Source organism: Podarcis raffonei, chromosome 8, assembly GCF_027172205.1.
Source record: "Podarcis raffonei isolate rPodRaf1 chromosome 8, rPodRaf1.pri, whole genome shotgun sequence".
Taxonomy (NCBI): Eukaryota; Metazoa; Chordata; class Lepidosauria; order Squamata; family Lacertidae; genus Podarcis; species Podarcis raffonei.
The window spans coordinates 34,114,722-34,142,399 of NC_070609.1; the positions used below are offsets into that span (position 1 = coordinate 34,114,722).

The 27,678-nt window shown below is 46.0% G+C and overlaps 1 protein-coding gene across 3 annotated transcripts; it reads right to left on the minus strand.

Moving 5' to 3' along the window:
* Positions 1–1,563: 1,563 nt before the first annotated feature.
* Positions 1,564–27,261, minus strand: CSF3R (colony stimulating factor 3 receptor). 3 transcript variants are annotated; one of them, XM_053399144.1, is made up of 17 exons: positions 27,054–27,261; positions 26,103–26,193; positions 20,516–20,626; positions 19,001–19,300; positions 16,401–16,524; positions 14,913–15,103; positions 14,544–14,698; positions 12,091–12,262; positions 10,739–10,821; positions 9,827–10,040; positions 8,506–8,715; positions 8,170–8,271; positions 7,013–7,159; positions 5,550–5,690; positions 4,798–4,888; positions 3,902–3,983; positions 1,564–3,215 (listed from the first exon to the last, which is right to left on the minus strand). In XM_053399144.1, the coding sequence occupies exons 3-17, from the start codon at positions 20,598–20,600 to the stop codon at positions 2,700–2,702; spliced, it is 2,613 nt and encodes an 870-aa protein (XP_053255119.1). In that variant the 5' UTR covers positions 20,601–20,626; positions 26,103–26,193; positions 27,054–27,261; the 3' UTR covers positions 1,564–2,699. The 3 variants fall into 3 exon arrangements, with proteins under 3 accessions (XP_053255119.1, XP_053255117.1, XP_053255118.1); XM_053399142.1 differs by having other exon boundaries at positions 19,001–19,303; XM_053399143.1 differs by lacking the exon at positions 27,054–27,261 and having other exon boundaries at positions 19,001–19,303; positions 26,103–26,986.
* Between the last annotated feature and the right edge of the window lie 417 nt (positions 27,262–27,678).

Consider the following 27,678-nt stretch of genomic DNA (forward strand, 5'->3'; position numbering starts at 1 on the left):
GTGGGATCAAGTGTTAAACAGGGTTGTGTTATCGCCCCAACTCTTTATTATTTTCATTGCCATGATCCTACACTTTGTTGAAGGGAAACTCCCCACCCGAGTAGAAATCATATATTGAACAGATGGAAAGCTCTTTAATCTGAGTAGGCTGAAAAAGAGTAAGGTTCCCATAACTTCCATCATAGAGCTTCAGTATGCTCCACCACCACCAAGCTGTGGGTCCTCCCTAGCAGCTGGGAGCGGCCAGTTGGCCCAGGATTCTCTGCAGACATCAACCTCTCCCAAATTGGTGCCTGTCAGATGTTTTGGACTACAACTCCCATCAGCCTGAGACAGCTACACCAAAAACATTTGCAGATTGGTGTACTTGGCTGGGATTGTGTCCATCAACCATTATTTTGTAGCAGATGTGACATATGCATTGCTTTTTAAATCCAAAATGATTTTAATCAGAGATGGTGTAGGCTGAACCAGGAATCTTAGGTGCCCCCAAGAGGTGCTGCACCAGCAAAGCTAAGGGTCTCCCTTTAATTGTGGGAATAATATTTTTGTGACCTGTTCAGTGGCTGGTTGGTGAGGGACCCTTGACCTACCTTTAAAGGAACTCTGGGGTTGTTTCCACACTAAAATCCTTTAGCACTGCCAATACACTTATTTACAGGTAGTGAAAGGGGAATTAAAACAGAGGTGTCATATAGTCTTGGTGCAGTAATGCCCTTCCCTGTATGCAAGCTCTATTTATAGTGAGCTAGTTCAGTTCTAATGTTAATTAAAGCTCCAATGACTTTTAAATGCCTTTTAAAATGTATGTGTCTGGCCAAGCTATCCTGGATTTTGACTTACATTTTTCATATTTATTTTGTGCTGTTGTGTTTTCAACCACTTTTAAAAGTAATTTTTTGAATACTAATATATTGATTTTTATGCTCAATTTCCCCCTAATATATGCACTTTTGTAATCCTTGCTTGGTTGGAGAACTGCATTTAAAAATTTGGATAAGTGTGAATTCGGAAGGATAGCTGTATTTCAAATTGCATGTTGTTTGAGGAAGTACAAATATGGCAGTGTCACCTTTAAACGCAAACCAAATTTCTCCCCCATCCCTTCTGGAGGACTGCAACTGCCTTAAAGGTTTGCATGTGATCTGAGCAAGAGGGTTCACACTCTCCCACCAGCACCTTCTGTGCCCTTGCAAAGTGGCCTGACGTGGAGCATGCTTTGATTCCACTCTTCTTCATTGGGGCCCTGAAAAATGCAACTGCCCCATAGCAACTGCTTGGGTTGGTTTGCAGATGCACTGGCAGAATATGAAGGGAAAAGCTAGAAAATAATAGATGATGCTCCCCCTGCTCCCTACCCCCTGGTGCACCACCAAAGATTGCAACAGAACTATGAGACCCGCATCTTCCAAAGTTCCTAGGAAGTTCTTTAGGGATCATGTGCTGAGTTTCCACCCAACAAAGATGGGGTAGGGGCTGCAGCCAATTCTTGTCTGCAATCTCTGCGTGACGGGTGTTGTGGGAGGGGGAGAGTGCAAGAATTACAACGATGACAAACACAAGGAGAATTGTGGAGCACTTTTAATTTGCAATGTTCCATATACATGATAAATAAACAGCAGCAGTGGGTGTAAACACGTTGAAGAAAACTGGCGTTCCCAACCCTACTTCTGGGAACATTCATCCCCTTTGACTTCCTGCTCAGGCTGTGCTAAACAGGGAAAAACCCGTTTCCCCTTCTCAGTTCTCCAAGCTGCTCCTTGGTTTCCCCTCCAAACCCTTTCAGGCAAAAAATGACATTTTGTGGGCACCCTTGTTTCCTGCTACAGAAGGAGCAACACAGTATTTCCTTTGCACAATACGACTTTATGCTAGCATGTACCCTGGCCTGACCTCTTTCATTTTTGTGACGACTGCGATGGCTTTTAGCAAACAAAGCTGACTGATGAAATGAGAAAGGAGCAACTTCATGATGATTCTGAGTTTCTCGGGCTGCTCTTTTTCTCATGCCTCTTCCTTTCCCTCCTCCCCACCTTGGGAGGTTCTGGATTGTGGCTCTCATCAGCTGGCACTGTGCTTTCTGCAGCTTCTCCACGGCTGCTCCTTCTTTCCCCAACACCTTTGCACAGCAGAGGCAGATGTCCCCAGAAATGGGGCCAGCCCAGGGAGTTTGCCTTTAGGTATGGGCTGCCCCTGTTTTTCTGAGCCGCAGAGACCATGCCACATGGGGAAGAGAAGGGAGTCTCCATTTGCAGGTGCTTGGTAGACTTGAGGTGGGAGGTGGGTTGTCCATGCAGGTCCAGGGTCACAGCAGCAGGGGACAGCACGAGGTCATCAGCAGGGGTTGAATAGGGGGCCACAGTTATGGAAAGGGAAAGAACCCAAGTCAGGGCTCCTTGCAGTTCTGTCTCTTCTTGGTTCGAAATGGAGGAAGCTGCCTTATACTGACCTTCTGCATGGAAAGCAGATGTTCTTCCACTGAGATACACCCCTTCCCCTAAAGGGGAGCAAAAGGCATCACTCAGGAGACACCACCCCAACACCCGCTCCACTTTCTTAGTCTCTCTAGGGTGACACAAAATCTAGGTGGCTGAATGTTTGGCTGGAATAATTCAGTGCTTCCTCCAGTGAAGGAGGAGAAGAAGAATGCAAGAAGCCACAAGCAGCTCCAGTTTGATGCTCCCCCTGTCAACCAGGTTCTACAGTTTTCGGAAGTTGCTCAGGTCTTCATCCCCATCAATTTTGAGGCCCTGGAGCAACGGGAAATCTAACAGGGCCCTGTCCAGGAAAACGGCATCCTCCTGACAACTGTAGTCAAGCTCTCTGTTTGGATGGTCGCTGTGAAACCACAGGTTCTCGTAGGGCTTTGGGCTTGGTGTCCTGTCGCTTAGGAGGGGCTGCGTGGAGTTGGAGCGCGTGTAGAAACTGGGCGAGGCCTTCTGTTGGCTGCAGTAGCTGTCCACAAACACCTTTGCGTACTGGACAGACTCTGGGCTGTTCATGTAAGAGGCTGGTGCTGGGTCACCAGTTGGCAAAGTGGTCTCAGCATTAGCCATATAAGATTCCAAGGAAGCTGTCATTGACCCATCCTCCAGGGCCTTAGCAGGCTCCCCCTTCCCACAGGAAAGGCATTTCTTCTCATCCGCTTCAATCACCAAGATGGCCGAAACAACAACAGGGCTGAGCTCGCACGACTTTGGAGCCTGGAGGATCTCCTGGGAAAGAAGGCAGTAGGTCAAGTTAACAGCTAATGGCCACAGTACAGGTCACCCCGCTGTTGGGTGAGAGGAAAGGCCCATCATCCCTTGAGGTGGAATAACCATCCCCGGTGAGGCCTCAGCATCAGATGGTCTCTGAACATGAAGGCTTTGTAGTGTTCTTCCTCATAGCTAGAAAACTCCAATAATCTTGGATTCATCCATGTATTCATCTGGACCAGTTGTCTCCAACCTGGTGCCCTCTGGACACTTTGGACCTCCACTGCCATCAGCATAGCCATAAGATGCTGGTGCCAGTGCTGGCTGCAGCTGATGGAAGTTGTGGTCGAATTAGGCTTGAAGACAGGAGGGTGGCAAAGGCTGACCTGAGCCAACAAAGCACAGCTGAGGCCCATGTCCTTAAACATTCCTGGTCTGTGGCTGCTGACCTTTGGGGTCAGTATGTGCTGATACCTTGCTGTGGCTACTATGCGATGTGGGGCTCGTGATGTGCAGAACTCAGGGTGGGTCAGGACAGAGGGGCTGCCCATGTTCCCAGCCGTGCCACCTGCCCATGACTCACACTGCAGCTGAGATGTGTGTAAAATGTGGGTCAGTATTCCAAAAGGCCTGCGCAGGTAGGGGAGGAATAGGAGGGGCAGCAGGCCAAGCCCAAGCGACTCTACCCCCCACACTACATTTACCTCTTGCAGAATGGCTGGTGCCCATTTGCCAAGGCTGCTGTTGGCTGGGTCAGGGACGCTGGGCCAGAACTGGGTTTTCATCCTGTGGGTCACATGAGAGAGAGAGATCTGGTGAGACTCAACATCCCAGGAGGCAGGATGGACATCCCACGAAAGGCAGGATGTTATTGCTTTCGCTGTGTCAGCCTGATTCCCATTCAACCACTAAGAGCCCAGCTTATTGCTCCTCCTTTCATTCCCCATTGTCCCACCCCGTCCAACTACTGTTGTCCCACACTTTCCCCTCCTGATAGTCATATGCTTTGAAATCCAAATAGGAGAGCAACATCAATTGCATAGGAAATCTCCATCCTTTGAAATCCACACTTATCTGAATTTTGTGATGTAGTTATCCACTCAAACAATGTTCACAAAAGTGCGTAAAAAGCTCGCACAAAAATGAATATATTAGTGAAATTAACATACACAAGTGCATTATATTCTTGCACAAATGTGTATGTCAGTCAAAAGAGTACAGTATATAAAATATGTTTGTTAGGAGAAATTCATATTAAAATGCTGATGAATTTTAATGAGGATTTTTTTAAAATTGCAAATTGCTGCAAAATGTGGAGAACTGAACTTAAGATTGGGAAAATGAGAAACCTAAATAACTGAAATTGACTGTTCCTTCCCTCCCTACTCTGAGTCCCGACTCATTCTTTCTCCTTGTCCTTTGCTTTCATGCTCATTCCCTGCTTCTTCCCTACTTACATGCCAAGCCCTGGTCTCTTCCTTTCCTCCTCCTGCAAATATCTCACTTCCTATCTGAGGCCCTCTGGGCAGCAACTCTGTTTCCTCATCTGCTCTCAGAGATGACAAGCAGGATGAGTTCTGCAGCTCCTCCCAACACTCACCTCTTGCTCTTCTGAAAACAGATGACCAGGACAATAATTGCCAGCAAGAGGAGTCCAATCAGCATGTAGACAAAGGGGAGGTCCATGTCATCTGGAAGAGAGAGATCACAGAGGAGTAAGCCCAGGTGATAGTGGTGGCATGTTAAGAGGACCTTCCGCATTTGGGGCTGGAGGAGAGAGAGGAGGATGGGGTGCACTTGGACTTGTTCAGCCTGGCATGGGCATCATTAGCTGGCTGCAGCCTCAAGCCATCATTTCCAGAGGTATCTGCTGCCCCACTCTGAGCATGTGTGCAGTGATGGTGGCAGAAGTGGCCTCCTCATTGCACAGAGAGGCCATTATCTGCAGAAAAGACAAATCTTTTTTTCTTTTTCTTTTTAAAGGACAGTCCAGAAAACTGCAAGTTTTTAAAGAAACCCTTACTTTGCCCCACCTACCTGGACATCTGCATCCACCTCCCAAACTTTTTGAGGTGTTTGCTCACCCCAAATGCAGCTGAAAACATAATAACTTAACAAGAGCCACTGGATCAGGCCCCTCTAGTCCAGCATCCTGTTCTCACAGTGGCTCCCCAGATCCCCTAATGGGGAACCCCCAAGCAGGACCTGAGCACAAGAGCCCTCTCCCCTCCTGGGGTTTCCAGCAACTGGTATTCAGAAACACTGCTACCCCCAAGTGCAGAGTCAGAGCACGGGGACAGCCCACCACCCCCATGAACCCAGCCCCACCCTCCGTCCTATGGTTCTCCTTACCAATCGCCTTGGTATAGAACGTGAGGATGGTACCGTTGGTGCTCCCACCCACTGTTGAGGCCATGATGTGCACCCTGTACATTCTGGAAGGCCAGAGGCCCACAATGGTGAAGGTGTCGACTGAAGAGTTCACGACAGCACCTAGGAAAAAGGTAGCCATGTTTAGCCCCCGCAGGGTGAAAGTGTAGCTGAGGCAGGGGGCTCTGAGGCCAGAGGGTGGGTGGATTTGACAAAAGGCCACCTGGCAACACTTCGGACAATGTGGCCCTTAGTCTAACCTATGAAAGCTGGACTCATGTTGTTCTGGCCCAGTAGGTTTTAGAAACTATATGAAACCCTATGCAGTAGAAGTTATAGCACTGTATATGCTTTGATAGGTAGCCTACATGTGAAGGGATATAGAAAGGCATAGAAGAGATTGTGAAAGGATGTAGTGAGGAGAATCTGCTTACTCGGACTGTATAATGTGTCGAGATTGTGCGGGAAAATCTCACCCTTGAGGTACGTAGCCCAATAGTAAGTAGGCACCCTGTCCTTCACTAAATCAGACATCCAGCTTTCCCTCCAAGAACTGGTTCACCCACACTTCTGTTTCCCCCGCAATTTCTTCCAATTTTCTAGCCATGGGTCCAAGAGCTTTCTTTTTTTGTCTCACTGCTTTCTTCATGAAAACCTGCAGTTTATTGCTGAATCAGAACGAACGCCAATCTGCAGCAAACCCAATCGACGTTTGTTCCAACTGAGCAGTAAAAAGTGGGCTTTTCTGAGGAAAGTGGCAGGACAACAAAACAAAACAAAAACAGAACCTATCAAATACCTGACTAGAAACAAACAGAAGTGTGCATGAGCCCTATGTGATTTAATTTCTACACATGCGTAAAACTAAGGTAAGGGAAAGCCTCAGTATAAGCCTGGGTGATTTATAGGCTGGTGGACTCCACTTCTGTGGGCTTTCCAGAGGCTATTGCTACAACCAAGGAATTATCCACACTTATCTCTTGCCCCACTCATTCCAGGCACAGGCCTGTGTTTAAAAGCTCTGTGTCTGAGCATCCCCTGACCCCCAGAGCTTTCCCACAACACCTGCTCTTTAGCACTCAATCTGAGCAAACAGTAGTAGCTCCAGAGCAAAAACAAAAAACGGGCCTTTGGACATGGAGCTTTAAAATGCGGAGCATGCCTAGAAAGAGCAGAGGACAGGTAAGTGTGGATAAGCCCCAGGTAAAGTTGTCTTAAACATCATAATGGTGGGGCTGTTGAAGAAATCCACTACACCTCCAGGCCTGTTGACCAGAGGTGAAGTTAGACACCCAGCCATCTGTGCAGCAACGCAGATCCCTTCTTCCAGCCCAACTTGAGCTCTCCTTGTACAATGGCTGGGCAATTCTGGGTCCTCCCACCCATTGCTGGGGGGATATGAAGTGACACAACTGGGAGGGGCTGAATGTATGGGTGTGACTCACTTTTCAGGTCCTCGTTGGTGCCGTTCCAGAAAATGGTGTAGTTGGTGATGAAGCCATGCCGCTTTTCAACTGGGATGGGTTCCCAGTGAAGCTGAGCTGTGGACTTACTGATACTCCCCGGGTGGAGTTTGGGGGTGTCAGATGGAGCTGCAGAGGGGAAAAAGGGGGGTTATTACTATTGCCACCAGCAGACCAGGGTCACCAGGAGGCTGCAGGGGGACTGATGGGTTTTATTAGGGCAGATGCACAGCATAGTTTTGAAGCACATGGCTTTCCCCAAAGAATCCTGGGAATGGTAGTTTGAGTCCCAGCTCTGTGAGGGAGGGGAAGACTACAGTTCCCAGGATTTTGGGGGGAGAAGTTAGGCACTTTAAAGGCACATTGGGTGCGCTTTAATCACATGGTGTGAATCCAACCTGAGAAAGGCAATCTGGACCAAGGCTTGCTAGGAGTCATCCCTGGAAGCTGCTCTTAGCTCTACATCTCAGAAAGATAGTCCCTGAACATGTGCAGAGTATCTTTCCAGCACCACTGTACATCCACAGGCACCCCCTAACTCAATCAGAGGAATTGGCATCCAAAAAGGTTCAGAGTTAACTCAAATAATAGCATGGGAATTTATAATTTTGGAAATTAAGTTGTGGGGCGCGAATATCGGGGGGGGGGGATCCTCCAAGTCTAAGGGGACCATCCAGAGATGTCTTTGCTATGATTCATTTGTGTGTTCTCATGATGGTATCAGGGCAGTTATAAGCGATTCCAATACTCTTTGGGGCAGACATACTGCTTCGTTTCCAATCAGTGCATATCAGGGGGTGGGGCTTGTCTGGCTTTTGTTGCACAATAGCGCAAGAGTTTCCCTCTGCCTCCAGACGGCAATAATATGGTAACACTGGTCAAGCTCTGCAGAACAACTAATAAAGCAGAATGGCGTGTGGATGGTCAAACATAAATCCACAACTAATGCACTATTATTGTATCAATTACAAGCTGCAGAAAAGAACCTTCCCCCTGCAACTACCCACATCAGTCTGGATGGTTCCCAAGATGCTGAGCGATCCAACAGTTTTGTTGGAAGGAAGATAGTTTTATGCATCTAAATAAGACTGCAGATCCCCAGATGATGGCAGCTGAGCAGAAGCAGGGGGAGGCCATACCTTTCTGCCTGGTGTAAACTTCCAAACACTGGGGCATCCCCACTCTGTCCCTGTAGAGTGGGTAGATGGAGATGTTGTAGCGTTGAAAAGGTTTCACGTTTTCTGAAAGAGAGAAGGGGAAGGTTGTCCGTGGATGTGAGAATGGGAGCCAGAACATCAGAAGGTGAGCTGGTGACTGGGCCTGAAGAACAATCTGGGATGATATGTACCCATTTCACAGAAAAGAGTGTGGAGGGACTCTCAGCTCTCCTACCCCACTAACGGGCATCCCTCCTCTGTCTCCCAAGTGGCTCTTCCAATGGATGAAAGGGCTCCAGCCCTCTCTCCCCCTCTCACCTTGGATCAGAGCATGTGTGACGGTACCACTCTGCACTTTGGTCCATCGCATGTTGTTGTGACCGTGGTTGCCGTCGGATGGGTCTTCCGCCGAGGTCATGCTGCGCCACTCGATGATGTAGCCCCTGGCTGGTGTCGCTGGGGGATCCCAGTGCACCCAGATGCTTGTCTCGTTGTGAGGGGAGGCCTGGAACTTGGGCACGGGTTGACCTACGGACAGTATCAGAAGATGCAGGGGAGATGGTTAGAATTATAGGCAAGAGAGCATAGGAAGGCAAACTGGTGATGGGGTGGGGGGAATCATAGAGTGATGAAAATGACCCCAAGGGTCAGAATCACAGCTTAAGAACCTCAGACAGATGGCCACCCAACCTCTGCTTAAAAGCCTCCAGCGAAAGAAGACTCCCTCGGAAGGTGGTGGACTCTCCTTCACTGGAGGATTTTAAGCAGAGGTTGGACGTCAGGGATTCCTCAGCTGTGATTCCTGAAATGGCAGGGGGTTGGACCAGATGATTATCAGATCCCATTTGACTTTACAATTCTACGATTCTGTGATTCTAACTCTTGAGGTAGCTTGTTCCACTTTCAAACGGCTCTCATGGTCAGAAAGGCAGCGGACTGTCCTTTGTTGGAGGTTTTAAGCAGCGGTTGGATGGCTATCTGTCAGTTGTGACTCCTGCGTTACAGAAGGTTAGACTAAATGACCCTTTGGCTCCCTTCCAACTCTACAATTCTACAATTCTATACGATCTCCACAGTACATACGTGTGCTTGGAGATGGCAATTGGCCTCTTTATCATTGCTGTGCCTTAGTCGTGAAAGACCTATGCAAGACCTCAGTATACGCTTTTTTAAAATTCTAAAAATCCAAAGCACAACCCCCTTTTGCCCATTTCTCCCATCCTGTACCTATCTTTGGAAAATCTTTGGATACGTACAGAAATACCTGTGTGTGTTCTCCAAAGAGAAGATAACGAATGGAGAGAGAGAGAGAGAGAGAGAGAGAGAGAGAGAGAGAGGGAGGGAGGGGAGTAATTGAGGTGAGGGGCTTGCTCACCCACCCTGATACCCTCGGTCAAGTTGCATCCATTAGTGTGGATGGCAAGCAGTAGAACAGAGATGAATATCCAAGATGGGAAAAAACCCAGAAAACTGTGGCACACAGAAAAACCAAGCCCCAAGACTTGTAGAGAGGGAAACCCAAAAATCCTGCAGCTGGCAGGGAATACGCTCATATTCTTGAGACAGTGAATGTATTGAAAAAGGTGTGTAAAAGTGACTCTTTGCAGGAGAGCTGTCCCCAGGTTGAGGAGGCTCCTACCTTTCTTCTCAGACAAGTAGACTTCAGTGGGCTGAGATGAGCCTTTAGCGTTGTAGGCCATGAGATAAATCTTCTGGGTTCCAAGTGGAAGTGAGAAAGTGCAGCATGTCTCAGAGGTGTTGCACAGTGGCGATGGCTCCCCGCTGTGCCGCCGGGTGCTGAGGGTGGCCATGTAACCCAAGATTTTCCCATGGGCCTCATTGGGTTTCATTGGCTGCACAATAAGAACAGAAGAACATAAGAAGAGCCTGCTGGATCAGGCCCATGGGCCATCTAGTCCAGAATCCTTTTCTCACAGTGGCCAGCCAGATGCCCCAATGGGAAACCCGCAAGCAGGATTCAAGCACAAGAGCCCTCTCCACTCTTGTGGTTTCCAGTATTCAGAAGCATTGCTGCCTCCAACTGTGGAGGCAGAGCAGAGTCATCATGGCCAATAGCCCTTGACAGCCCCCTCCTCCATGAATTTGTCTAATCCTCTTTTAAAGCCATTACATTTGGTGGCCATCACTGCATCCTGTGGCAGCGAGTTGCATAGTTTAACTATGTTTAGCTGCGTGACAAAGTCCTTTCATTTATCTGACCTGACCTGAATCTCCCAACATTTCTTGATTGCCCACTTTACTGTAAGGGGTTGCTTGCTTAATGAGTGAATCAAAAGTGCACATTATATCCAACATGGGAGGGAGCAGAAGACCCTGGATTAGCCTCTTGCACCTTATGACGATGCCTCCTAAGACTGCAAGACACAGATCTCATGAGGGCTTCTTCCCTTGCACAAGCTGGTGCCCTCCAGATGTTTTGGAATGGTCAGATTGGAGCTGATGTGAGTTGTAGTCCAAAACATCTGGAAGGCACCAGGTTGCGGGAGGTTGGTTGGCCTTGAGTTCTGCAATGTAGTCCCCCGCCCCTCACCTTCCACAACAGCTGCACTTCCGTTCTTGCCTCTGCCTCCCTGGTCTTCACTTTCCACCAGGCATCAAGCTCTCCTGAAGGCGCTGGAAGAGAAAAAGAGGCTTTGGGTCCATCTACACTGGAGTTTAATGTGAATTTGAAGTTGCTTGTGTCTCTCTTGTTTTTGTTGTGGTAGGGTCCACACCGTATCCTTATTAAAGTGGCAGCCCACACTCCCACCACCGCTAAATTTGGACTTTCCCATCCATGGGAAGAAAATTCAGTATAGGCCCAGGCTGTCTGAAGGACCATATTCTCCCATACAAACCTTCCCTGGGTTCTGAGATCTTTGGGGGAGACCTTTCTCTTAGTCCCAACACCATCATAGGCACACTTGGTGGGGATGTGGGAGAGGGGCTTCTTGGTGGCTGCTCCCAGACTCTCAAACTCCTTCCCTAGAGATGCTAGACTGGCTTCTTGTAGTCCTTCTACCGGCAGCTAAATACCTTTTTATTCCTATAGGCCTTTGGGAACTGACTCTTTTTCAATAGCTTTTAATACTGCTGTGCTGTTTTATTATCTGTATTTTAACAGAGCTGGTTTTTTATATTGTCTTAATTCTATTAATTATTGTTATTATTAATAATAATATCCTGCCCTTCTGTCAGATCAGTACTCAAGGCACAAATTATAACAATACAGATAAATTAGGAAGTCTAAAAACATATGGAAGATAATTGTTCGAAAGTAATTAAACTCTTATCTTTTGTATGTTTTTAGCCTTCCGTATTTTATCTGTGTTGTTTTAATTTGTCTCTTGAGTACTGATCTGAAAAAAGGAGATTATTATCAATAATAACAATAATAATACAAAATTGCAAGTTACCTGACTGTGGGTACACTAAACTGCCTTGTGTGGGTGGCTGGTTTTTTTTTTACATGTGTGGTGGAAAGTGATCCTTTCCTGGGTGCTGCCTTTCATGACACCCCTGACTTCCATTTTGTTTCTGTCAGCCCAAAGGAAAAGAGGTAGCCTGTTGTTTTTCAATGGTTGTTGCTGGAGGTACCTTGGCGGTCCTTTTATTTTTGAAACTGCTCTTGAACAGAACAGCTGTACGAAAGCATGAGCAGATAAACTCTTTCCCTCCATGGTTTGAGGCCGGAGTGGTTCTGAGGCTGCCTCCCAGCAACTCCTCCTGGCTCACTCAAAACCCTTCAACAGCACAGGGAACGGAGGAACCCCTGGTTTCTTATTTGGATGAGCTTCTCAGTTAAGAGCTTAGGAGGGGCTCTGGACTAGCCCCCTGCCCTGCTTCCCCCTTGACAACAGGGCCACAGGATTTCGGAAGAAACTGCCCCTCCGTTCTGCCCACCTTTCTCGTGGGTGGTGAAGTTCACCATTGGACTCCAGTCACTCCAGTAGCCGGCTCCACCAAATCTCTGGCAGCGCATCTGGAAGTGGTAGAGGGTCCCAAAGAGGAAGCCGCAGTGCCGCACACGCCACACTTCCTGCCTTTCCCAGGTGGGGTTGGTGATATTGTGGACCTGGGGGGTGAAAAGCGAGAATGAGAATGAGCTGTGATTCCTGTATTGCAGGGGCTTGGACTGGATGGGCCCCTTCCACCTCTACAATTCTACAAAGAATAACAGCCAATCGTCCAAGGCTGCTGTGCCATTGGCTCCTTGGGTGTAGGGATGGAAGGATCTGCCAGGTTCACTTCTCTCCCTTTCTCATTTTCCCAATCTGAATGCAGCTCTCCAGCAATCTGTGCCTTAACAAAAATCCTTTTTGGAAATCCTTAAGTGTTAGAGTAAGGTTACCAGATGTCCCCGTTTCCCAGGGACTGTCCCCAGATTTACAAATCAGTCCCCTGACAAAATCCATCCCTTGCAACTGAAGTTGAAAAGTGTTCCTGGATTCATTGAAAAAAATCTGATAACCTTCTGTTAGAATTAGAGTGAAAATTTATCCTACTAAACAAACTTTCTGTCTGCAGTTTTGAGTAAAGTACACACTTTGTAAGCACTTTCCCCTAAAATAAAGCATTTTTCTTTGTGGTTTTCTCTAATATATTCTTTGTAATTAACACTTTCCCCTAATAAATGCATTTTGGTAAACAATGGTCAGTCGGAGAACTGCATCACAAAATCCGGATATGTGCAAATTTCAAGGTTCTCATATCGTTTCAGAAAGTGCAAATTTAATAGATTTGGCTTTCAAAGTGAATGGAATAGAATTTCTCCTTGACCCCTGTGTTCAGAGCCCAGCCTTCACCAACTCTGTGCCCTTGGCCAGCACAGCCATGCTGGCTGGGCTGATGGGAATTATAGTCCATAAAGGCTCCATTGGCTTGGGCTGGTGATGGCTGCAGTCCAGAATGGCTGCCTTGGCTAGTGTTGATGAGAGTTGTAGTCTGGAACATCTGGAGGGCATCTGATTGGCAAAGGCTGCCTCAGACATCACTGGTAAGGTATGGTAAGAGAGCACGAGCAAAGAGGAGTGACTTGCACCCTTGATGTGCCAGTAACAGGGGAACTAGACCACTGCAAGCCCCCAACCAGGCTGTGCTTGGCAGGGTGACAAATCGTAGCTAATTGTGGGTGAGCTGATCTGGAGGAAAAATAGCTCAGTAGCACATTTGCTTATTTGAACAGCAGGGCTACAACTGGAGCAAAAGAAAAAGCAGCAATAGAAGCTGGCAGGGCCAATACGAAGCTGATGAGCCCCTGGCTTGCCGGTTGCCAGGAAACAGCCTGGGAAAGAAGTGTGAAGATAAGGGACCAGGTGCTGTGTGTGTGTTTTAGGGATGATGGATGTGACACAGGACAGGAGCGAAGGAGAACAGGTATTCTTCCATCTTGTCATTATTCTGGTCTCAGGCGTATCAAGAAATACCTAAAATTATTAAACCTTCTGTTCACACTATCATTACTGAATATGTGGATAGACAACATGAAAACTTGCTGCACTAAAGAACTTTTGACATGGATGCTACCAGCAGCTAGGATCCAAGCACCCAGCAATGGAAAACCCTGAGAAATCTATATTTGTCTTTTTGGTAGAAGAACTTATGGACTTCATATATTTGCATGTCTCCAGGGGGCTGGAGGATTCAGAACACCTGGTGGGACTTTATTTCCTGTGCTTCTTAGAAGCTCAGCATCCACCATCCACGTCAGCTTGGGAAATATGCCTTGATTTATATTGATGTGCCAGCATTTCTTCCTCTGATTATTTATGGTTTGTTTGCTTTGCATACTGTATGAAGTAATACCCTGTTATTGCACTTTCAGGTTGGTAAATATGGGAATAAATGAGTAAATAAAACAGTCATCAAGGGGTTAACAGCAAAGCCAAGGATGTCCTGGGAGTTGGGGGTGCGCTTTCTCTTGCATCAAAAAGCTGCCCTTGAATGAGAGCTAAACCCCTTCAGCAATGGAACTGGGTGTGTGTGCAGCAGGAGGAGGCCTGCTTTGATCTCCTGGCTCTCTGTTTGGAAGAGATACTTGAAGTGTAGGTGAGTTCCCATGAGGCAAGACACAGCAATAACAGCAAGAACCTTTACTGAACTACATAACTGGGAAACAGGGGCAAAGCAACTGCTTATATACATTCCTGAAAGCCTGGGCCACTCCCACTCCCAACGTGATTGGCTGTCCAGACTTCCAAGCTGCGAATCACGACTCAGAGTTCAAGGGCCAATGGCAGAGGCCCAAATCCTGAAATGTTCCGTGACTGGACATCATGTATCGAATCAGAACACAGGGGCTCAGAATCCTTAGTCCAGACTGAAGCTCAGGCAAACACAGATCACTGAATACTCACCAGCTTCCACTCCTGGTCACCCTCTGCCTGGTAGCTTAGGTCACATAACTGGTGCATGTGCTCGCTGTCTCTCCCTGCTTCCCACATGACAGATATGCAGTCAGTCTCCTCGGGGATGGACTGCATGGCGTGGATGGTTGGGGGGTCCAGCTTGGCTGAAATGAGAAGTGCAGGGCAAAAAGCTAAGGCAAGGGCAGTGGTGTGTGTGTTAAAGTCTGATCTTGAAGGTCTGATCCAGCCAGGCTTTTCTTCTATGGCAAGCCTCAGCTAGCATTTGCATCTTTCATTTCCAAACTCCCCACCTCAGGCAGAAGTGCTGCAAAAAGATGCAAAGTCAGGGCAGACTCCGCTGCCTCTGCCTCCACACACCTAAATCGATGGGGTCTGCACACAGCGGCTCAGAGCCCACTTCTCCCAGGGCGTTGTTCACCGACAGCCAGAAAATCATGGGGTGGTAGAGCAGGAGGTTCTCTCGGCCAATGGTGCAGGAGTTCTGCCCAGGCAGTGGGGTGCAGCTTGTGGGGACGGCCTCTGTGGGGACTTCACACACACCCTGGTTCCTGGAACACCAAAAGAGCAGTCAGTCAGTGGCTGCCAGAGGAGGAAGTACCTTTGACTTCTCTGTGGTCCCACCATGCGCAGGGGTGGGTGAAATGGAGCACTGAACTCCACAAATCAGTGCCTTAATGTGCTCGTGCTGGGTGACTCAGTTCAAGGAGGTACAAAACTGCCAAATTTTACAGACCCTCTAAGTATCCCTATTTTCCAGGGATGTCCCTGATTTAGAGAAGCCACCCTGGTTTCTGATTTGATCCCGGAATGTCCTGTTTTTGCTTAGGATGTCCCTATTTTCATTGGATAAAAGTTGGAGGGCATGGAGTTACTTGACCCCTGAGCTGTCTGAAGGCAATCCTGTATAGGGAAGGTTTACTTTTTAAAAAAAGTTTAATGTTTTATTATGTTTTTATATACAAGGTTTGACCATGTGAATGGTCACAGAAATCAGCGAGAAATATTTGAACATACAATCAGCATCGGAAACCCATGAAATGCTTACAAATGTGTACGGCGATGAAGCTGTAACTCGAAAGACAGTGGTTTAAGTGTTTTCGTGAAGGGTGGCAAACCATCGAAGATGACCCTCCGTCTGGCAGACCATCAACGAGCAGAACGGCGGCAAATGTTGACAGAGTTCGTGAGTTATTGATGTGGGATCTGTGTTTGTCCCGGAAGAATTGCATATTCCGTGTGAAATAGTTACTGAGGTTACTGAGTTGTCCCACCCTCCATATTCTCCTGATCTGGCCCCACTGGATTTCTTTCTTTTTGCGAAACTGAAATCTGCACTGAAAGGCCACAGATTTTCCAACATTTCACATGTCCAAGTTGCTGTGACGAGGGAACTGAAAGCAGTACGAAAAGAGGACTTCTCCAGAACTTTCCAACAGTTCTATGAACGTTGTCAGCAGTGTATTGTATCAGAGGGGGCCTACTGTGAAGTATGTTCAAATATTTCTCGCTGTCCGATTTCTGTGACCATTCACCAAACTTTCTGGTCACACCTTGTATGTTGGAAGCTGCCCAGAGTGGTTGGGGCAGCCCAATAAGATGTGTGAGGTATAAATAGTAAAATTATCATTATGGAATGAGACGTCCCTATTTTCATCAGAGAAATGTTGGAGGGTATGATTTTACAATCTTCATTCTCATTGTCTGGCCACCAGCCCAAACTTTTGGCATTTCCCATAAGATGATCTGCCAACTGGCCTAGAGGTTCAAAGCCAGGGTCAGAATGTGGGAGACAAAGTTCCCCCACTGCCCCCACTCCACACTATTAAAAAAATTACATTTCCTTACCGGTATCCCTTCAGGGCCACACTGACTGGGAGGAAGCTGTCTTGCCCAGGGTCCCACTGGCACGTGAGGTTCTTCGTGGTGACATTCATAACGCAGGTGAGGTTTTGGGGTTGTGCTGGAGGATCTGAATGGCGGGAAAGGGGGACAGAAGAAGAGAAGGAGATGAATTGCATCCCTGCTTTCAGTGGGGCTGAACTGAGATCTGCATCTGCCACCCAATGAAATTTGAATTCTGTGTTTGAGATTTGTCTCTGATATTACACAGTGGACATACAATGGAATTTCAGACAAGCACTTCTTTTCCCAGTAGCAGCACTTGAGATGAGGCAGTTTATAAAATTACATATTTGATACCTACCTAAAACATAGCAATCAACAGATGCCAATAAATCTAAAGCACTGGAATGCTATGGGGAAAAATAAAATGCAAAACTTGGCTAGTAAAAGATAAGAAATGTTCCCCATTTTTAAAATATTCATTCTGGTTCTGTCAGAAAGGAATTATCATCCAGGGCAGATCAGTTAGGGACCCTGGTAATTTCTCCCTTCACCTGAAGAATACAGCTTGGCTCATTTACTAAAATCCTCTGGAACTATCTGCTTGGGATATGCTGCAGTCTCATTTGCAATGGTTTCCACAATAAGAATATGGTTGCTTTCCAGAGTTTTGACTAGAGAGATGGTAGAGTGGATCACATCACAGTAGACCCTTTCCTAACTTTACAGGCTACCAGTCAGGCTCAGCCCAAGATCTTTTGCTGCCTGAGGCAAAGGGGCCTGATCCACATGTTGAAGCTGACCTGACAGGCAGCCAAGTCTTCCTTCAACACTAGCAATGGGACAATGCCTGCCACCCCACCTGTGGACAGCAAACTGTAGGGGCACATACCACTTTAATCTCTGATGCCTCACCGCCACTGTCCACTCACCAGGGTTTGCCACCTCACTCTGCCTCTTGGTAGGGCCGGGCTTGTTACCAATTGGCTTCTGGGTTCAATTAAAGGTGCTGGTTTTGACTTTTTAAATCTTAAATACTCTGGGACTAGAATAGCTCAAGAAATGTCCCTACCTCCTGACAATGAACACTTAGTTCTCCTTCAAAAGACTCACCACCAGAGAAGACGCAGGCTCTTTGGGGGGTTGTGCTGCTCCTAATCTAGGGTCAGCTTCCTAAGAGAGGTACTCTTGGCCCCCATTGCTTCTTTTTAAATAATTTTTGTTAAATTTTCTGTTTTACAATTTAAAGTAAAGTAAAGGGTAAAGGGACCCCTGACCATTAGGTCCAGTCGTGGCCGACTCTGGGGTTGCGGCTCTCATCTTGCTTTATTGGCCGAGGGAGCTGGCGTACAGCTTCCGGGTCATGTGGCCAGCAGGACTAAGCCGCTTCTGGCGAACCAGAGCAGCGCACAGAAACGCTGCTTCTCTTCCCGCCGGAGTGGTACCTATTTATCTACTTGCACTTTGACGTGCTTTTGAACTGCTAGGTTGGCAGGAGCAGGGACTGAGCAACGGGAGCTCCCCCCGTCGCGGGGATTTGAACCGTCGACCTTCTGATTGGCAAGTCCTAGGCTTTGTGGTTTAACCCACAGCGCGACCCGCGTCCCTATGACAATTTAAAGTGCCGGTACTCATTTTTACATCCTTAAGATATCAATGACTTCTCTTTCCATGGTTCATTCTACATATCATAAATCCCTGCATATTTTACAAAAACTATACCATTCAGTATTCCATTATTACATCCATCAAAACTTAATTACACTGTTGAATTTATCTTAATGTTGCTAGCGTTTTCAGCTGTACACAGTTATTTCCCATAAATTCAATAAACATTTTCCAATTTTCTCTAAACATATGTTGTTCTTGTTTGCTTATTCTACATGTTAAGTCTGCAAGCTGCGCATATTCTGTCAACTTAAGTTGCCATTCTTTTTTGGTTGGGACCTCGCTTGTTTTCCATTTTGGGGCTAACAGAGCAGGGGCCGCAGGAGTGGCATACATAAACAACCTTTTATGACACCTGGGAATTTAAGTCTGAATTATTCCCAACAGGAAGGATTCTGGGGTTTTTTTGGGGGAAAGTACTTTTACATATTTTTTCCAATTTATTATGGATCATTTCCCAACACTCTTTTACCCTTCTACAAGCCCACCACATATGAAAGAACTTTCCCTCTATATCTTTGCATCTCCAGCACATCTGATTCAGTCCTATACATCTTAGCAAGCCTACTTGGAGCTAAATACCATCTGTAATAATAATAATAATAATAATAATTTATTATTTATACCCCGCCCATCTGGCTGGGCCTCCCCAGCCACTCTGGGCGGCTTCCATAAAAACCAAAAATACATGTAAATCATTTTCAAGTAGTTCTCCCTTTAGTGTAGACGTTTTACCCCAGTGGACTTTTCCGGGATTCCCTTGTTAATGAGGATTTATTTTTGCTGTGGCTTTTTGGAAGTTTTGCACCGATCATGATTTTACTGCTTTTATCATTGTAAACCACCTTGATTCTTTTGTTAAAATGAATGCCCATATATATCAAAGATGCCTCCTGCTCCACATCCCTTGCTCTGCAGCACCAGGGTGCACTTACATCCTGCATGAATCTGGATGACCTTCATCATCTGTGGCTTCTGTTTCCTCTTTACATAGCAGCTCAAAGTGGTCACGGTCTCATTGATGGGCCCGATGGTGATGTTGGAGACTTCTACCCCATTGTGTAAACTGTACTGGGTCCCTGTCAGGAACTCTTCGTCCAGTTTCCACATCATCTGGATTTCTTCATCGTCTCGGATGAGGCAGGAGCTTCTCCATATGGTACAAGAAGCTCTTGCTGTGGCTCCCAAGAGAACCACTGGGGAGTCTGTGGTGATGCTGCTGCAGGCCAAGGATCCTGCTGGGCAAGGAGAGAAAGACTTATTGATTTATTATTGATTTATCCTATCTGTATCCCACCTTTCCTCCAAGGAATCTCAAGGTGGCTTATGTAGTTCTCCTCCCTGGTTTATCCTCACAACAACCCCATGAGGTAGGTTAGGCTGAGAGAGGCAGTGACCAGCCCAAGGCCACCAAGTAAGGTTCATGGCCAAATGGGGACTCGAACCCTGGTCTCCTAAGTCCTAGTCTGATGCTCTAACCACTATGCAACACATAGGCTTGGGAGAGCAACATGGCTCTCACCAAACCTCAGGGAAGGAGGCCTCACAAATCCACCTGTTGCCACAGCTGTGGCAAAATGCACTACTACAGCTGTTTGTGGTTGGTGGCACATGCAATTGTGAATACTTTGACACAGCTGTTTATTCTATACTGTTAAGTATTATGATGAATTGTATTTAAGTACCCCTTTTTAATCTTTTGTACGACTCCTTTGGAAAGTGGTGGACTCTCTTGCCTTGGAGGTTTTCAATGAGAGGTTGGATTATTTATGTGTGATTCCTGCATTACAGGAACTTGGGGGTCCCTTCCAACTCTACAATTTTATAATTCTGTGCTTATGTAGTACAGTGGTACCTCAGGTTACATACGCTTCAGGTTACATACGCTTCAGGTTACAGACTCCGCTAACCCAGAAATAGTGCTTCAGGTTAAGAACTTTGTTTCAGGATGAGAACAGAAATCGTGCTCCGGTGGCGCGGCAGCAGCAGGAGGCCCCATTAGGTAAAGTGGTGCTTTAGGTTAAGAACAGTTTCAGGTTAAGTACAGTGGTGTAGTGTGGGTTGTCAGCACCCGGGGCAAGGCAAGTAATTTGCGCCCCCTAACCCGTGGATTTTAGCACTCAAGTCTCTTCCGCGCCCCCCCCCCAGATGTTGTGCCCGGTGCGGCTGGCCCCCCTGCACCCCCCACGCTACGCCACTGGTTAAGTACGGACCTCCGGAACGAATTAAGTACTTAACCCGAGGTACCACTGTATATTGTTTATTATATTGCTGTGTTGTCAAGCAGCCTGTGGCCTTTTAAAAAAAGTTAAACTTTTTTTGTACTTTGTTGTAAGAAAAAATCTATGATTGTATTAAATGAAAAGAAAAAAAAGTAATCAGCTGCAGATCACCTGTCGTTTGATTATGCCCCACATTGGCCCCATCTAGACAGCAGAATGACAACCTACCTCCTGGGAGCAGAAAGAAGCAGGCAGAGCATCCCAGAAGCAGCATCATTTGCCCCCTGGACCAGGGCTTCTTAGGGCTTGCCATGTTGGTGCTCAGGGTTCTGTCATCACCTTGAATCCAGAGAGAAACACTTTCAGGCACTTAGAACTTCGAAATCCCTTCGTGACACTATGGCGGGGGAGGGGGATGTTTTCACCTCACGTGATTGGCAATAAATGCTGCCAGTCCTAAACCTAGGTGGGATTTACCTTGGAGGAAGGGGACACATCTAATAAGAAGGTGTGCAGTTAGAATTTCACCGCCTTTTGTATTGCACAAAGAGGATTATCACGAGGCATTAGCACCAGCTAGGCAATGTTCTGGGCTGCTCTGTGCCCTCTGCGTTTGGTTTCAGGCATGCCAAAAATATCCATGACTTGGCTTTAGAAGTTCTGTGTCCCATCTTTGGGACACAGGAAGAACAGAAGACGCAGAGGCTGTGATGAGACAATGCAGTTGCAAAGTTTTGTTAATCCTTAAGACTGACATAAGCAGTGTGACATTTATCCAGCTGTGTTAGAAAAGTTGTTGTTTCTGTGTGCTAGCAACTCTCATGATCAATAGTTTACAATTATAGAGAGCCAGATTTAGCCAAACAGGTTTTTGTGTATGTGTCGTTAGGAAAGTGCTGGATGAACAAATTAATAACAAGAAGGCTTATGAACACCCCACAAGCAAATAAATATAGATGCAGTTCTCCAGCCAATGTGTATAAAAATACATATTTTAGGTTAAACTTCAAAATTTTCACTTATCCAGATTTTGTGAAGCAGTTCTTCAACTGGCCAATGTTTACCAAAATACATTTATTAGGGAAAAGTGTGCAAAAAGATGCATGCATTAGTGAAAACAGTATTAGCTTGCATTATTTTTGGAGAAAGTCTTGCAAATGTGTAAATTAGTCAAGACTACATACAAAAATGTGCATATCAGGATAAATTTGCACTAAAATGCTGACAGAGGGTTGTAGCCAATGTCAGTTCTACTCTGAGTAGAGCCTTTGAAATTTAGGAATGTGATAAATGTCGGGTGCATTGATTTCAGTGGGTCTCCTCTGAGTGGGACTCAGGGCTTATCCATGCATTCTTTTGTCCCTCTTTTTTAAAAACAACAACAGCAGCAGCAACAACATAAAATCAGAATGGACCATGAGGATCATCTAGTCCAATGCAGGAATCTTCTTTCCAGAATTGTCAGAAGGTCAATCAGACAATAAAAACCTCTTAGTATTTGGAGATTGGGGTGGCATGTAACAACAGGGATTGCAGCTAACATCATGTTCATGTATTTTAAATTTTAATGTATTTTTAATCATTGTTGGAAGCTGCCCAGAGTGGCTGGGGAAACCCATTCAGATGGGTGGGGTATAGATAAATAATAATAATAATAATAATAATAATAATAATAATAATAATAATAATAATTTGTACACAGCCTTATTTTGGATGCTATCCAATTAATCTCTGCTAGAGCTGCCCCCAGATAGCTGTACTATACAACAAGAAGGATACAGTTTGAGCAGCAGAAACTGTTAATATTGATTCGAATGAATGGTGGTCTGAAGTATAATAAAGTGTCTTTCTAGCCCTGCAATGACCAGGCAGGTGAATTTTTAACCGCCTCAAAATAAATGCACCACAGAGAGTTTTTGCAAAGATAAAGCCAAAGTATTTAAATGGGCAACACTGTTCAATTATACAACCGCTTATGCTGTGTATGCCTTTTGATGCACACCAATTTAGTCAACATAATGAGCAAATTAACCTCCCTGATTGCCATAAATTCCAGATTTGGAAAATAATAATCTCACACCTACTTGGGGGAATGAAACAGGAGCCACACCATCTGCAGAAATCGAGCTGCGTGTGCGGAAAGGGAGAAGAGAGCTCCTGAACGATGTCATTTATGTAGAGATTAAGTAAGAGTGGGGCTAAAATGCAGCCTTGTTTTACGCCACCCTTGATATCAGTACTGAATCTGAAAGGCAGTTTGCAAGTCCAGTTCAGATGTCGGCATCAGCACCGGAGGAGATCTGTTGTGTAAGAAGGGGCAGGTGTTGATTCGCTGTTGGTCAAGTGAATCAAAGGCAGGTGTTACATAACCAGTGCAACACACACACACCTTCCTGGTGGGGAGCTAATGTTCTCCACTAACCATTCCACTTTCTTTTGGAGATTGCCTCTATTTTACATTCACATCTGCACCACACATTTATAGCACCTTCATACCACTTTAACAGTCATGGCTTACTTCAAAGAATCCTGGGAAATGCCATTTATTAAGGGTGCTAAGAGTTGTTAGGGGACCCCTTACCATAGCTGTCGACTTTTCCCTTTTCTTATGAGGAATCCTATTCGGAATAAGGGAATTTCCCTTAAAAAAAGGGAAACGTTGACAGCTATGCCCCTTACAGAGGTACAATTCCCAGCCCCATTAAATACTTCCGCTCTCAGGTTTCTTTGAGGATGGGGAAAGTAATGACTGTGAAAGTAGTATAAGTGTGCTATAAATGTATGGCATGGATGTGACCTTTGTCTCTCAATCCCAGGTGTGGGAGGGTTGTGTCTGGTTAGGAAGGGAAAGGCACTCTTCACATTCTCAGAGGAATTCCCTGTTGCTGCTGCAGAGCTGAGCCTGGGATGGAAAGCAGGGCACTAATGCCTTTGTTGAAGAAGGCCTTGTAGATTTGTAACCCCCCATATGTCAGAGAGAAGGGCTTCTGGGCTAGGCTTCTTCCTGACCTGCTAGTTTACTATATGCAGAACTTTGTGTGTGTGGCATTTAATTGTGTGGGTCCCCAGTGATGTTTCTGGGGTGGTGAGGGAGGCCAGACACATGCTCACCTTCTTGGGGAGAACTAAGAAAAAAAAAGGCTAGACGAAAACAATGAGTGAATCACTGATACTGGGATAGTTCTGAAGGCCTTCCCTGGTGAGCTGACAGGTAAATTAGGGATTGTCATGCTATGCCTCAAGTCTACAACTCTCTGCTCCATTTCTCTTTTTTACATTAGTTATAGCAGAAAAACAACTGCTCTGAGCTCTTCACTACTTTGAGTGGAGAAAAGTTCCAGGCACTGTGCTGCTGGATTTAATTAGCTGAAGATAAGAAAAAGCATCAGGTGCTTTGCACAATTTAGCTTATTTGCAGATATGTAGTTTGAACATTTTGGAAGAAAACTAAGGACACTTCTACAACAACCCCACCAATCCTGCATCACATTCTGAGCCTTGCACCTGAAGAAGAATCTAAAGTGCCCCAAGCTCAGCTGCTGTGATGGGTCCATCAGAATGGCTAGTTCTTCCAGCAACAGATGCATGTCTGAATGCCAAGGATAAGGCACAGGGTTGTGGCAACTTCACAGGCATAAGGCTAGCTCACAGCTAGGGGAGGCTGATAGAAATTTGAGTTGTGACTTGGTGCGTGGGTTAGGGCCCTATACTTAGTAGTTCTGTGGGTCGGTAGGCTAGGATCACCACTCTTAAATAACAACTCTTGCATACTTCAAAAGAGGCAAAACCCACAGGCCACCACTCATTCTTTAATGCCAGGTCTGATTGGCCTAATTGCTTGGGTACCCCACAACCATGACAAGTGGCTGGTTTCTGGAATGGTGGCTGATGTTGTGAGCAGTCATTGGCTCCCTTCATGGGTGGGTGGGATCTACAGAGGGACAAGTCAGTCAGTTTCGGTTCATCTCAGTGTCTTGTTTTCCCAGTCTTAAGTTCAGTTCTCTAAATTTTCCATGCATCAGCTTGCGATTTGGGTTTTTTTAATACAAAATGTCCTCGTGGAAATACGCCAGCGCTTTAGTGTGAATTTCTCCTAATGTGCACATGGTTTTCCCCAATCCACACATTCTTGCAAAAAAATTCTTATTATAGCATGCATTTCTGTCTGTTATTTTCACTGATATATACATTTCAATGTATTTTATCCCAGAATATGCATTTTTGCACACATTACTTGGCTGGAGAATGACATTGCAAGATTTGGAGAAGTGCCCATTTCAAAGGGCAGCTTCATTTCGTAAAGGGTGAATTAGGGAGCTTCACCTTTAAGTGAGAACGGAATCAGATTCCTCCCTCATCCCATTGGCAAAATCCTTCACTGGTGGGAATAAGTGATCTGTCCAGGGCATGCCTGCTGCTTTCCTGCCATTTTTGTCTTTCCTAGTTGTGTGTTTTCCTCTTCTTCTTTTCCCAAGCAAGCGCTAGATACAGCACTGGCCTCTCTCTGTTCCCAACATAATGCAAGCATAGGATTTAACAGCAATCAAACTCCTGTTTGGGGGCAAAGGAGGTACAGCCCAACATTTGGTTGGAGGTCCCACTTTTGTTCCCTATTAGCCATGGAGTCTAAATGGAACCTCCATGTGCTGGGGCACTCTGCCTTAATGCCAGACAATGGGGACAAAGGGGGAAATGGTCATCCCCTCAAAGTTGATGGACTACATGGAACTGGCGGAAATGACCGGCAGAATCCGAGACCAGGGAGAAGAGTCGGTGGAAGAAGATTGGAAAAGATTTAAAGATTATTTACAGAAACACTGTAAAATTAATGAATGTTAGAAGGATGCTGGAATGAAGTTATATGGCTTCAGCAGAAATGTTATAAAGAATTAAGTAAAAATAGATTGTTAATGGGCCAAAGGGGAAAAAAGTAAGGTTAGATTGTGTTAAGATAAATTATAGGACAAAAATTGAGAAAGATGGAAAGGATTTGCTGAAATAGCTAACTGAACTAGAACACAAAAAAGGGAGGTGTGAGGAGGTCGTTGAAACAAGTAAATGAAAGATAAGATATGGAAATATTGGATGTGTTTTTAATTGTTTCTGTTTTTTGTTTCTGTTTTGTCAAGATAAGTAGTGTTTTTTGTTTTTCATGTATTGTATTGTTTTGCTTTGTTTAACTTTTTTTCCTTCTTTTTGTAATCTTGAAACTCTTAATAAATATTACTTAAAAAAAAAAGAATTCTGGGAAACGTAGTTTACCCCCTGGCAAAGCTACAGTTCCCAGAATGCTTAACAAACTACAGTTTCCAAGGCAAAAAAAGAAAAAAAAAGAAATGGTCATCCCCTCAAGCCTTACTTGTGGGTGCTGAGGGGTCTGGACTAGACAGTTCTGTGACCTAGCAAGACCATTCTTCTGATCTCTACCCCACAACTTCATTCTGGAGACGTTTCCATCACAAGCAGAGCTGTCCTGTGTCCCACATATCTGGAGCAGAGTTCCAACTATCTCCTGGTACAATGTTTAGCTCTACATGTCAGCATTACCCAGCACCAAAATGCCAGCTGGCCATTCTTCTTTGGCTGGGCATTCCCACCCACAACTGGCACACACAACTACCACCTAACAGAGGAAGAAGGGGTAATAATGCCCCGTGAGCCCCAGAACATATTTAGGATGACATTTTCTAACACAGCAGACCCTGGACAGGGCAAAACACAGTCATAATCTGACGACACAACTGAGCACATGGCCCCATGTATTGAGTGGCAAGCAATTAAAAAATAAAAAATATCTGGGATCCCCAGAACTTACCTCTGCTTATTTTCCACTGACTCTCTGTTCATTCTGGGAAATGGCGACGCTGGAGATTGGAGTGGAATCACCTGCCAATGTGCTGCCTCCCCTCAATAAGTTTGTAAAGAGAGAGTGGGGGAAACACACAAAATTCTGCTTCCCAGCTCAAGGACTGCCGTTACTCCGCTCCTCTCTCTCGCCCTCTCAGCAAGGTAATTGCAAAATGCTTCTCCAAAGGCGTTATCTGCCCAACAGTGTCTCTCAGGAAGGAAGGAACTGTGTGGCTGGCACACTCACACACACATGCCACGCAGGGCTGGGAGAGGCAGCCCCTGCCTCAACTTCCCCAACCTTCACAGCTTTATAGGGGCTTTGCAATGTGCAGGTGGTGTGGCAATCTCTATCACCTTTGCTGTCAGGCAGAGACGGCTCAGAAACCCTCAGAACAGAGACAGCCGCATGGGTGATCTTCGGGAGGTGGGGGGCAGAAAGGTGTGACTGGGCCTGACTGTGCAGCCCAGTAAGGTCTATTAGGATTTAGACCAGTGGTCCCCAAACTTTTTTGGGCCACTGCCCTCTTAGTTCCATAAACTCATCCCCAGTGCCCCTTACCATACACTATTAAAAAACATAATTCATAATAGTTTGCATGACCCACAGAGGAAGATAACAGCACAATAAAATTCAAAGCAGTCACAATTAATTGCACATTTATTCAAAATCCAATTAAAACCATTTTGTTTAATTCAGCCAACAGATCCAGTGATAGTCTGATAGTCATTTACACCTCCAGGAGCCCCCTGCTACCCTTTTGGCTCTTAGTGTCCCCCCCAGATAATCCCACAGCCCCCAAGGGGGAGGTACTGCCCACTGACCCTGCTCTGTTAGCAAGGGGGATCAGGAGTAGTTTATAAAATAAAATAAAACTGAAGTGTGCAGATGATGATTAAAAATTGTCAAGAGACTCACTTGATAAAATTGATTCGGAACTGTGTGTTGGGCTCCCTGCAATCTCTCCTTAGCCTCAGAGCTGTTGTTGTGCCGCCCCAGAAAGCTCCCAAATTGCAACTTGCTTGGGGGAAGGAGTCGGCCACAGAATGCTGAACAGCAGGGCAGCTTCTGCCAAAATAAGAGGGACATCAGTTTGGCATGGAGGACTTGTTAAAGAGCCACGAGTCCCGGGAGGGGTGGGGGGTGATGAAAGTTGGAACGTATTCTGGGTCCCTGTCTTTGGTATCCTTCAGTGCTTGCAACAGGTCAAAGAATAACTCCCTGGAGAAGACCCTGATGTTGGGAAAGATGGAGGGCAGAAGGAGAAGGGGGCGACAGAGGACGAGATGGTTGGATAGTGTTTTTGAGGTTACCAGCATGAGTTTGACCAAACTGCGGGAGGCAGTGGAGGACAGAGGTGCCTGGCGTTCTCTGGTCCATGGGGTCACGAAGAGTCGGACACGACTAAACGACTAAACGACTAAACAACAAAATTAAAATGATAGAATCATGGAAATGTAGAGTTGGAAGAGACTCCCAGAGTCATCTAGTCCAACCCCTGCAATGCAGGAATATGCAGGTGGCCCATATGGGGATCGAACCC

Excerpts from the sequence above, each read along its gene's own strand:
- CSF3R (XM_053399142.1), bottom strand. The coding sequence starts at position 20,600 with ATGGCAAGCCCTAAGAAGCCCTGGTCCAGGGGGCAAATGATGCTGCTT. Across the intron at positions 14,699-14,912 it reads TGCAGACCCCATCGATTTAG|CCAAGCTGGACCCCCCAACC; the intron begins GTGTGTGGAGGC and ends TTCTCATTTCAG. Across the intron at positions 8,272-8,505 it reads CACACATGCTCTGATCCAAG|AAAACGTGAAACCTTTTCAA; the intron begins GTGAGAGGGGGA and ends TCTCTCTTTCAG.